Raw genomic sequence first — 12,517 nt, 5'->3', positions numbered from 1 at the left:
CTGACTGGGCTGCCCGGCTCTGATCCTGCTATGAGCTCCAGCTGAGCATTTATTGAAGTCAATAGGGCTCTGAGCAAATTCAGGGGTCTGCCTGTGTGGAAATCATTGCATGATCAAAGCTCAGTCTGTTGCACAATAAGCTACAGTAGAAGCTCAGAGTAATGAACATCAGAGTTATGAACTGACTGGTCAACCACACACCTCATTTGGAAGCAGAAATACGCAATCAGGCAGCAGCAGAGACAAAAAAAAATTAAAGTAAATACAGTACATATTTTGTGTTAACAATATTGTATTAAATGTAAACTAAAAATAAAGGAAAAGTTTAAAATTATTTGAAAAGGTAATTTTCATTTAAAGTAGGATGGTTAAAAGCAGCATGGTAAAGTTTCAAAGCTGTATTAAGTCAACGTTCAGTTGTAAATTTTCAAAAGAACAACCCTAATGTTTTGTTTAGTTACGGTTCGGAACAACCTCCATTTCTGTGATGTTCCTAACTCTGAGGTGCTACTGTAAATACGTTTACAGGCATAGAAGAAGTTATTTACAGAGCTGGATCCAGACTGGAAATAGAGCAGCTTCTGTTATAGAACAACTGCATTAGCTGCATGGGAATTACTGAGTCTGATGAAGGGAGCGTGCAACTGATTGAACACCATGGCTCATACTCAGATACCACAGTGAAGAAGTCCAGGATGTCAATACCCTAGAGCGGGATGGAACTGCTGCTCTCCGGCTTCCCACCTGCTGAAGCAGAGCAGAGCAGAACCTCACACTGCAGCTAGAATCCCCACCCACTTGGTACCCAGAGGGAAGCACTTACGCCAAACAGCGGTGGTGCTTTACGGCTGCCCGTAAAGCGCCAGGGAGCCTCAGCGGGCCCACGTGGGTGGGTGACGGAAGAACAACTTCGCCATGGGGAAGAGGAAGCCCACGCGCCAGCTGATCGGCAGCTTGAGCAAGAAGCAGAAAAAACATCTCCAGGAGTTCGGGGAGGAGCATCCTTTCTACGACCGGTGAGTGGGTGCGGGGGCTGCCGCGGGAGGCGAAGCCTGGCATGGGCAGCCTCTCCCTGGGTGCTCAGCCTGGAGCCTCTGTTGCGGGGTGATGTGATCGCGTGTGTCCTTCCGTCCGTGTGTCTCGCCCACAGGGCGGCTGGCTGCAAAGCAGTTGTACGTGGGGGAAAACGCCCCTCTTCCCGTCTGCTTTGGAGCCCGCTCTGGGATGAGCTCTAGGGTCCAGGGACTTTTAGCGAGAGTCTCCCTTCCCCCCCGCTCTGGGGCAGCAAATCGCTGTCAACGTAGGATTTGCACGGCTCGGAAAGAGCAGAGGCAGAAATGGGCGGAGGCTGGAGGAGGCGAGCGGATCCCTCCGCCGAGATGGGTCGGGCCCTGCTAGGTCTGCGAAGCAACAAGGTGTCAGCAAGGTGTCAGCAGCAGCAGCCCTCTCCGCGGCAGCCGTGCAACCCCCTTCCATTCCCACCCGCGGGGCTTTCGGAGCAGGGACGGGTCGGGCAGGCCACACGCTTGGGCTGCTCCTTGCCTGGGGACGGGGAGCCGGGCTGGGCTGTGCCCAGCTCCCCCCTCTCAGGGCTGCAAACTCAGCGCAGGTGCAGGAGCCCGCGCTCAGCCGCGCCGGCTGCTCCCGGCCGGAGCGCCCAGGGCGGCCCCTGCTGCCCCGCGTGCCCCACGGAGAGTTTGCAGCCGGGCCCTGGGCTCCCCGGGGACACTGCGGTGCCGGAGGCTTCTTGTTGTCTCTCGGTGGGGGGTGGGATGGGGCTGCAGTTTACAAAGCTGCTCCCGGCTGGGACAAGCTGAACGGGGGAGACTTAAAAAGCCCCGGAGTCTCACTGACAAAGACGCAGCGAAAGTGAACCCCTCCAGCTCGGGGTTCGAAGCGAGTCGGACCCTGCCTTAGGAAGGTGGCGTAGCCTAGTGGAAAAAGCAGGTGACTAGGAGCCGGGAGATTCCTGCTGTGTTCCTGACTCTCTCTGACCTTGGACAAGACTCTTAGCTTGTCCGAACCTCAGCTCCCTCATTAGTCTCCCCCCTTTCCGACCTGGGTTTAGCTCTTCACCTGACAAGTGCTATCTGTCCAGATAAGGTATTATTAAAGCTATCCCTCCAGCTAGGACCCAACCTGATTTTTGAGTGTCCTTGTGCACACTAAGGCATAGGGTCCATTTAATTTTCTCCCCAGTGGGGTAACCCCATTCAGCCTGGCCACATCTTGCTTCCACCACCCACCACACCATCACAATGTAAAAACTGAAATGGACTGGGCTGCTCAGTGTAAATATTATGAGGCTCACACAGAGATCAGGGGTCATAGAAGCCTTTGGGGAAGGCAGGCTGTGTGGGCAGCTGTGCAGCGGAAGGATATGCTGTCAGCCTGCAGAGTCCTGAGAAATGGTGCTGAGAATTGTTTTCCCCCCTAGAACCAACCTTATCTGAATGAGGAACTGTCCCTTCAAATGAGTGAGACCATGCAGGTTTGACTGGTAGCCCATGACAGATGTTCCTGTGGCTCTCGGCATGCTGTCACTGTCTCATGCAGGGATGTGTACAGTTTGAAGGGTTAGTCTGGTTTATGTATAGCATTTGGCTCTTGCATAACCCAGCTGATTCAGCTGGTGAGTAAGTATAAAGATATCCTCCACTGATATGGAATTGAATTGATAGCCAGTGTGTTGTATGACATTTGGCTTTGTGCTGTACATCAGTTTTTTCTAGAGCAAAAGGGGTTCTCTGCCAGTTCACTGATCCTATCTGATTGCTGTAAATGCTAGTTTGCCCCAGTTAACTTCGTTGTATAAACTTGTTTAGCTGAATAGCACTGTAGTAAGTCGGTGGCTATATTGTTAATGTTAGGGAATCTGTCTGTCAGAAGGAACAGATCATAATGCTTGGTCATTACAGTTTTTATGACAGACTTAATATAGCAGGGTCTTACCGCATTCACTGTCACCCCCTGCCTCAGTTTCCCTCCTTTCCCAGACCGCCACAACTGGTGCATTTGAATTTCTTTCCCCTTCTGGGGTCTGGTTCATTAACATAAAATAACAGTTTAACTCAAAGCAAGAATCATCCAGGTGCGTTTTCTTGGCTCAGCAGTCCACTGCAGATCTCCACCGCGGCTCCAGGGCCAGAGGAGCTGCCAGCCCATTATTACCACAGCAGCTGGAGCTGGCGGTGGGATTTAGGGACCACGTTCGCTATAGCCCAAGGTTTGGTATTGCGAAGGGTGTTATAGCGAGGGTCTACTGTACTTTCTTTTGGTTCATATTTATTGTTCCTGTTTCCCCCATCCCGCCATTTTGTTACGTTGTATGTGGAGAAACTGTCAGATAATTAAGAAAAATACATTCCAACAATTGTCTTTTCAGGGTTTCTGGAAGAGAAGAAACAACTGCAATTTGTGAGCTGGTAATACATTATTACTATTTTTTTTAATAGCCTTCTTTGTATTGCTATTGACAGTCACAAAACTGAGGAGCATTAAACAGATGGTTTAAAATTAATTTAGATGCCAAATCTAGATTTAAATGTAAGTAAAAACCTGCTTACAGAATACTTTCAGTGAAGTTAAAAAGTTTTTTAAAGAAAACAGTTTTGTTTCATTGTAAACAATTCTCTGAGGGGTTTGCAATCCAAAAATTTCAGCACTGCCTAGAACAGGAGAGCCAGGAAATGAAATTGAATAGAAACTGATACATCTCTTTTTGTCATCCACGCTATGTGTAGAATTCTTGCATTTCACCCAACAATAATGGTGAAAAGTAAGTTAGACTTCTAAAATTCAGTTTTGTTAATGTTAACTATAGTATTAAATCTGAGAGTGTCCCTTTTAACTCTTTATCTTATTAATGCACATTATGGGGTAGGCAATTTGAATTTCATTATACAATTTAAACTATAGGTATTCACTGAGTGAAGGAATTTCATTAAAGCTTGTTCCAATTCTCCAGATCTGTAGTGCTTTAATTTTATTTTGGTCAGGAAAAGGGAATGATGAGGAGGCTTCAAAACTTTAGGGTGAAGATTGGGTTCTTTTGCTAGTTGGTTGGTTGTTCAGCCATAGTTCACATTATTATTTACAGTATCTCTGCTGCCTCTCACTTCAAGATGCCAGGAGCTGAAAAGGAAAATTTACTCCCAGCGTGAATCTGGCCAATGATCCTGCATAGTGATATTGTATTTGTAGCGCTGGCTGTAGTGTGAAATTTACTTGCAGTCCTGCCAAACATATTATGCAGGAATATGCTGGGCTGGTATAGCAGACAGCAGCGAGGATTCTGACTATTGCTTAGAGATTCTGGGTTGGCCAGTTCACCAGGTTCTGTACTCATTATAAGGGACTTTTGCTGACTTAAAGCCTTTCAGAGACCAAGTTTGCCTCACTGAAAGTCAGATGTTTCTTCAGTGGGGGATGGATCTGTCCTTGAGGCAGCGACTCTTTACTGATTACCAAGTGACCTAAACTGATACAGTTCTCTGCTCACAGAGTCTACCTATCTGGGTTGCTCTTCTGAGTGTCCTGCACCAATTTAGTGGAAATCATTGCTTGTGGAGACCACAAACATTCTGACCTCTCTCTGACAATGGCTTAGAATGACAGGGTCATACTCTGTGGTGCTTTATACTTTGGACAAGCCCATTGAGTTAAACCAGTATGGAATTAGATGCGCTAGATTTAATATGTAAAAGACCAGAGATCAAAGTTTTGTGTTTTAGAATTTAGTGTCCAAGAGGCCAGACTTCCATTCCCAAACAAACTTAATAATCTAAAGTGGTCAGAACTGTTATCTTGTACTGTGCAAATAGACTTTCCTTATAGAGATGTAACCATATTTCTTAACTAACGTTCTTAACTATGTCTTATAAACATTTCTTAACTAAACTTCATTAATATGATGCTGATCCCTATAAAGCTGAAAACAGTATTGCACTGATAAGCTCTTTTGTAGATGTCTCTTACTCGTTGCATTTTTTTGTCTTGGAATTTCTGAAGTCAAAACTTGCAACTTCACTTTGAAGTTCTTCAACCCCAACGGCTCACAAGAAAGAGGTTTTGGAGAAGGAGGTTTTCAAAACTACCCAGCAGATTTAGCTACACAGCTTCTATTGAAATTAATGGAGTTGTGTGGCTTAATCCACTTTCAGAATCTCAGCTGGGATGTCTAATTTAATTGGCTGCCCTTAAGAAGATGCAATGCGACTATATTGGTCTGTTTGAGAGTAGAATAATGGAATGCAAAACTTAAAATGGGAGGTCTTGGGCTGGATACACACATTAAATGAAAATACTGCTACTTTGTGTGTGTGTGTACACACTATATAATTACTATGCTGTTAGGATGTATGCTAACTAACATGCTGAAGAAATAATATGTATGTTCTGGAACACTGTTTTTGCATTCAGTCTGAGAATTCCGATCACTCAAGTTCAGAAAGTGATGGAGAGAGTGAACCAGAACAGGTCTCAGTGTATCACAAGCTATTGGCCACATTAAAGACTGCTTCAGATGCCAACAATGAAGAAGATGATGAAGATGAGTCAGAAGAAGGTGGTGAAAGTGAGGAGGCAGAAACAGGCAGTGAAGATTTTCAGGAGGATGGAGATGCAGATGATCCAGCTGGAGAAGAAAATGAAAGTGATGTGCAGGACCAGGAAGAAGGTAGTTTTTGTTTGCCCAGTGTATTGGTAACAATCAGAAGGTATAAACAAATTGCAAAGCTCATTAAAGCCTGAATCCTGTATCCCAGAGTGGCTGCACTGTGTGCTGGGCTATTTGTTAGGGGCATGTTTTTGTTTTTGCTGCTCTGGCCCTGAGGCAGTAGTAGCTTCAATGGCTCCTGCACCTCTATGCTGAAGAATTAATAATGCAGTTGTCCCCAAACTTTTGGGGTCATTACTCCCCCTTACCAGGTTCGCGCTCCCCAGGAGCTACAATTGGGAGCTGGGGCAGGGAGCAGGGCCAAGATCAGGGGTGGGGTGGGTGCTGCAGCTGCAGCCATGGGGTCGGGGCTGGGAGCTGGAGCACAGGGCTGAGAGCTGAGGCCAGCAACTAGGGCTGTGGCCAGAAGCTGTTGCCAGCCAAAATCAGGACACGGGGCCTGGGCACAGGCCGTGGCCAGGAGTGGGGCTTGGGCATGGGACATGGCTAGGAGCAGACTGCAGGACATGGCCAGAAGTGGGGCTCGGGGCTGTGGCCAGGAGCTGAGGATGGGGATGCAGCCGGGGGATGGGGCTGGAGCGGAGATGGGGCAGAGCAGGGCTGGGTGGCATTTCGTCTCTGTCCCCATGGGGGTTGGCCCAGGCCCTACTGTGCCCCCTGAAGGTTCCTCCATGTCCCTGTAGAGAACCTCTAGGTTAATGACTAACGGGTTTATGTAGCAGTGGATGCACCAGCCCATGGCAAACTGCCTGTCCCCTTTTCCCCCAGACATACTCTATGTGGCAGTACATAAGGAACTCTCATGTAGCTGGACTGCTGGGACACGGGGGGCTCCCCGACTGCACAGGAAGCACAGGCCATTCCCCTGCTCAGCACCTAGTTCTGCTGCTGCCACAGAAACAAGGGCAGGCTCTACCTCTGGAGAAAATATTTGAAATGGGAGGAAACCTTCTTCTTTACAAGGAGACAGCCTCATTTGCAAGGTTGGCTAGTGAATAATTCTAGTAAAGAGGTGCAGCCTTGCAAAATTGTAGCTATTTAAAATAACGTTTTGTTTGGCAGCTAAAACACCCATTTACAAAGATATCGTTTAAAATAATCCCTAGAGCCTCAGTGACCATTATGCAACATTTGGCATATGAGCCTTTGTTACTATAAAACACAAATCGTTTTGGTTTTTGGGTAGAATATTTGAGAAAAGTAACTAGTAGCTAAAATAGTACCTAGAACCTAACCAACAAGAGTCAGGTGTCCGTGTAGCGTAGAGTAACTCTTTTTAGGACAATATAACACATTTCTCTCTTCCATAATTCACAGCTAAAGACACAGCAAAGCAGATGCTTGGCCAGGCACGAGCAGAAAGCTCTAGTGACCCAAAGCATGGAGCAAATGAAGAGTTCACTGATGTGAAATATGAATCTGAATTTAGCCTGGAAACCAATTTTATGGACGAGGAGAGTGGTGATTACAATGCAGATGAGAGTGGGAGTAGCTCTTCTGTAATGGTTTCGGAAGGTAAAATATAGTATTTGTTTGTGTATTGAGCTGACTGTAGTGAGGCTCCTTTAGTTTGATGGTTTACACATGTTTACAGTAGTCACATGTGTCACGATTGTACACTCTTTAGAGTCAGGTTGCCTAGCCTTCGAATTCTCATGTTACATTCCTGTTATGAGGATTTATAAGCCAGTTGTGTCTAATGTAAGTTACATTTGAAGCTAACCCAGTAAAGTGTATAGGCAAACTTTGTTCATACTTGGGAATCTCTTTATCCTCCCATTAACAAGGATGTGATTGTGACTCCTGGGAGGAGAGAACAGAGTATTAAATTTACACGCATGCATCCCATGAACGAAGAGCCCACCTCCCAAGCTAACACTTACAAAAGTAGGCTGAAGGTTAAGAATGTAGATGCTGTTTGTACTCCACTTCTAATTTCAAGAAACGAAGGCTGAGGTTCTGCTGTGGCCCTTCTACACCAAGTAAAAGGGCCAGAGTGGTGTACAGTGCCCTAAAAGTCCTGTACCTAGCTGGAAGAGGATTCACTTAGCACAAGCACTGTAGAAGACAACCATAAGGCTGACTTCTGAGGATCCCTTCACAAGCTCCAGTGTAGCAGATGTGCCAGGAGCATATTCTGGACTAGGTTCTGGGTAGTGCTGCAGCCCACAGTGCTGCCCAGGCTGGCTGCTGTATCTTAGCCGTGCTGTTTGGGCTGGCTAAGTTATGATAGGGCCTCTGCCACCCACGATTGATGAGACACAAAGGTGGCTTAAAGACATCAATGCTTCACATCCCTTGGGCTGTGAGTTCTGTGCCATGCTTGTTAGTGATCGAGCCAAGAATCTCTCCCTAAACGTTAAATCAAACTGAGAGGTGCAACCCGAATTTCAGTGTTTGAATCACACTGCCCTGCGTAATACGAATAACTGTGTGCAGTGATGTGTGTAGTCTTTCAGTGATACAGTAATATACCGCATGTTGGCATTTGCAGAATTTCTTTTCACATTTCATGCTCTGTGGTTTTAATATTAGATGGCATACTTTAAAAAAGAGAAAATATGTTTGTTTGCAACTTCTCTGGTGACATTGGCTTGTCTCCTTACAGTGGCAGCTGACATTAAATCTGGGGTGCAATTTGGCTATTGCTACATTAGGATGAAAACATCCAAGGGCCATGCGGTGGAAAAAACTGTTCTTCCTTGTTACCCGGGGAATATTGCTTATGCTGTGGGCATTGCGTTTTAATAGGAACTACCAGCTTTCCAAATGCATACTCGGCCACCACAGTGGCATTGTTTAGCCTATAAATGATGTTTCTTTTCTTTGAGACGTGTACTGGAAGCTGCTTTTCAACCTCTGGGGAAAAAGGAGAAACTGGGTTTTCTACAACAGATATGGGTACATTAGCCGGGGAGCAAACTTCTGTTCTTTCCTTATCGAGCAGTGACTTCCTGAAAATGGTGATATCATACACCTTCCCTTGGCCAACCAGTTCTGGAACCAGTATAAACAGTAACAGATCAGAGAGGCTGCCTTACCATAAAGCAGTATCCTCTTCAGTTGCCTTAATGGGAAGTAATGCACAGCACTGCCACAATTTAGAAAACCCCATGAGTTCTGTGTGCTGGGTAACTTCAAAACATTAGCAGTATTCTCTTTCAGGCACTAGGATTATCTCTCTAGTGAGTGTTTTTTCCTTATGAAATGAGCAGTCCTGTGTGATACAATTATTATCAGGGCCTGATTTTCAAAAAAGCTATACCTGTGATTTTGTGTGCTGTAGTGTATGGATGTGCTTTTGCAATTACTTGCTTAACTTAATTGAAAACCAGGCCTTTAAAGACCTCAAAGCTCTTTAGAAGGATGGGAGAGATTAAACCAATCAGTCTTCACCATCTTTTAGGGAAATTAAGCAAATAGGGCTTTTTCTATTTCTAAAAGTTTTTCTTCTATAACCAGAACAGTGTTCACATAATTGATCAAAAGCATCCTGTCCCAGGCTGAACTTTCTGTGAAAATGGAAACGGGCTCATTTTTCTTGCAAGATGTGTGACACTAAATGATGTGCAGCAATACAAAACCACAGTTTAGATAGAAAATGACCACAGTTCTGGAATGCTGTCCTCTAATGTCAGGCCTGATCTACACTGGCAACTTTGGTCGAATTAAACTCCCTTAATTCGATTTAATTACACCCACGTCTACACTGGCACCACTGTTAATTCGAATGAAGGTACCTGTAAAATCGACTTAATAAGACCACCTCGGCAAGTGGCATAGCGCCTAATTCGAATTTATTAAATCAATTTAGTGTCCGTGTAGATGCAATGGGACAAATCAAATTAATTGGCCTTCAGAATGTATCCCACAATGCCCCATTTTGACCGCTCTGGACAGTCGTGCTGTGCTGCTCTGTGGTTTTCATTTCCTTTGCTTGCTGCCAGCGTGGAGAGAGCTTTGCCACTGTTCTCCGCATGGCTACTGCAAAGCCCAAACACAGTCCAGCATGGAGTTGACCAGAGGTCTTAGACCTCGTCAGGCTGTGGGGCGAGGAGTCCGTTCTGGCTCAGCTCAGAACCAGCAAAAGGAATCTGGACATTTATAGGAGGATATCCCAGGGCATGCTGGAGAAGGGACACCAGAGGGACGCTCAGCAGTGCCGCGTGAAGATAAAGGAGCTGCGCCAGTCGTATCAGAAAGCCAGGGAAGCTAACAGCCGTTCTGGCTCATCGCCCAAAAAATTCAGGTTCTATGATGAGGTGCACGCAATTCTAGGTGGCGATCCCACCATGGTGCCACCCCACAGCATCGATACCTCTGCTAGTTCACAGTCCATGATCAATGAAGAGGACTCCATGGATGAGGAGGAGGAAGCTGTGGAGAGCAGGCTGCAGGAGAGGGGGGTGTCCATTCTCCCAGAAACTCAGGACTTATTCCTGACCCCCGAGCAGTCCAGCAGCACACAGGACAGCACAAATGATCCCAGGGAATGCACATCTGGTGAGTTTTCTTTCTTATTAGCATTTCTGTCCTTGTACATTGTGGGGGCAGGAAGGGATCTCAGGCGTTTGGATGACTGTACTGGGTGGTTACCCAGGGATCAGTTTTTTATGCTACGTTTATCATCAGTTGATATCACATGGAAAATTTAATGTATGTAATCTGTTATCCCTCGCCTCGGAAAAACTTTTCAGAGGAGGGCTGCCTTGTTCTTCCCTCTACGGTAGGATTCTTCTCTGCAATCAAGGTAGCCAGCATCATGGCTTCAGGTGTTTTAAGCCTAGTCCGTCCCCCCCACCCCCAACGCCATCTGCAATTCCTCTTTGCAAGGGTTTGAAATACAAGCAGAGAGAGGAAATCATTTGCTACATTGTATAATGGGATCATTATCTAAATTGTAAAAACAAGGAGAGTCCTGTAGCACTTTAAAGACTAACAAATTTAATTTCTGCAGGCATAAGCTTTCATGGGCTGTAACCCACTTCATCAGATGTAAGGAATAGAAATCAGGTAGGAGGTGTGTATATATATATCCATTTAAGGGTAAGGGACAACAATGGGGAAGTTAAGTATAAGCAAAGTCCATTCAGTTAGAGTAGTTGAGGCCTATTCACAACCATTGATTAGAAGGTGAGAATGTGCGAACAGTGACAATTTCTACTTGTAATGAGAGAACCATTCCAAGTCCCTATTTAGACCGTTTAATTGTCAAGTTTGCATATGAGTTCCAGCTCTGCAGTTTCTCTTTGAAGTCTGTTTTTGAAGTTTTTTTTGTAGAAGTATAGCAACTTTCAAGTCATTTACAGAGTGTCCTGGGAGATTGAAGTGTTCTCCGACTGGTTTATGGATGTTACCATTTTTTATGTCTGATTTGCGTCCATTTATTCTTTTGCGTAGTGACAGTCCGGTTTGACAATGTACATAGCAGAGGGGCATTGCTGGCACATGATGGCATGTATCACATTAGTAGATGTGCAGGTGAATGAGCTTCTTGTGGTGTGGCTGATGTGGTTAGTACCTGTGATGGTGTCACTAGAGTCGATGTGTGGGCAGAGCTGGCAATGGGGTTTGTTGCAGGGTTAGGTTCCTGGGTTAGTATTCTTGTATGGTGTACGGTTGCTGATGAGTATTTGCTTCAGGTTGGGGAGCTGTCTGTAAGCAAGGATATGTCTGCCTCCCACAGCTTGAGCGAGTGAGGGATCAACTGCTAGGATAGGTTGTAGATCCTTAATATACTGCAGAGATTTTAGCTGGGAGCTGTAGATGATAGCCAATGGTGTTCTGTTGTTTTCTTTGTTGGGTCTGTCCTGTAGTAGGTGACTTCTGGGTACCCGTCTGGCTCTGTGAATTTGTTTCTTCACCTCCCCAAGTGGGTATTTTAGTTTTAAGAATGTTTTATGGAGATCCTGTAGGTGTTTGTCTCTGTCTGAGGGATCGGAGCAAATCCGGTTGTATCTTAAGGCTTGGCTGTAGACAATGGATCGTGTAATGTGTCCAGCGTGGAAACTGGAGGCATGAAGATATGTATTGCGGTCAGTTGGTTTTCGGTATACGGTGGTATTAATGTGACCATCCCTTATTTGTATTGTAGTGTCCAGGAAGTGGATTTCTTGTATGGACTGGTCCAGGCTGAGGTTGATGGTGGGGTGGAAATTATTGAAATCCCAGTGGAATTCTTTGAGGGACTCTTTCCTGTGGGTCCAGATGATAAAAATGTCATCAATGTAGCGTAGGTAAAGGAGAGGTGCTTGGGGACGAGTGTTGAGGAAGTGTTGTTCTAGGTCAGCCATAAAAATGTTGGCATACGTTGGGCCACGTGGGTGCCCATAGCTGTGCCACTGACTTGAAGGTATAGATTGGCTCCAAATCTGAAGTAGTTATGGGTCAGGACAAAGTCGCAAAGTTCAGCTACCAGGTGTGAGATCTCATCATCTGGGAAAATGTTCCTGATGGTTTGTAGTCCATCTTTGTGTGGAATGTTGGTGTAGAGAGCTTCTACATCCATGGTGGCTAGGATGGTGTTTTCTGGGAGATCACCAATGGATAGTAGTTTTCTCCGGAAGTCAGTGGTATCACGAAGATAGCTGGGAGTGCTGGTGGCATAGGGTCTGAGGAGAGAGTCCATATAGCCTGACAGTCCAGCTGTGAGAGTGCCAATGCCTGAGATGACGGGGGCATCCAGGTTTGTAGATCTCGGGTAGCAGATAGAATAACCCTGGTCAGGGCTCAGGGGGTGTGTCTGTGTAGATTTGTTCCTGTGTTTCTTTAGGGAGTTTCTTAAGTAGATGTTGTAGTTTCTTTTGGTATTTCTCAGTGGGATCAGACAGTAGTGGCTTG

At 45.7% G+C, this 12,517-nt stretch overlaps 1 protein-coding gene across 1 annotated transcript in view; it reads left to right on the top strand.

Annotated features, from left to right (window-relative positions):
• The first annotated feature begins 876 nt into the window (after positions 1 to 876).
• Positions 877 to 12,517, top strand: part of UTP25 (UTP25 small subunit processome component) — a 28,827-nt gene continuing 17,186 nt past the window's right edge. Inside the window, exons 1-4 of the mRNA XM_067565019.1 lie at positions 877 to 1,016; positions 3,386 to 3,425; positions 5,422 to 5,677; positions 6,995 to 7,192. Coding sequence (XP_067421120.1) covers positions 916 to 1,016; positions 3,386 to 3,425; positions 5,422 to 5,677; positions 6,995 to 7,192 — 595 coding nt within the window. The 5' untranslated portion in view covers positions 877 to 915. The remainder of the gene's footprint in view (positions 1,017 to 3,385; positions 3,426 to 5,421; positions 5,678 to 6,994; positions 7,193 to 12,517) is intronic.

The sequence above is a fragment of the Emydura macquarii genome, unplaced genomic scaffold (genome assembly GCF_026122565.2).
Source record: "Emydura macquarii macquarii isolate MOO-44397 ecotype Brisbane River unplaced genomic scaffold, CSIRO-AGI_Emac_v2 contig_2676, whole genome shotgun sequence".
NCBI classification, from domain to species: domain Eukaryota; kingdom Metazoa; phylum Chordata; order Testudines; family Chelidae; genus Emydura; species Emydura macquarii.
This window is presented reverse-complemented; position numbering and strand designations above follow the sequence as displayed.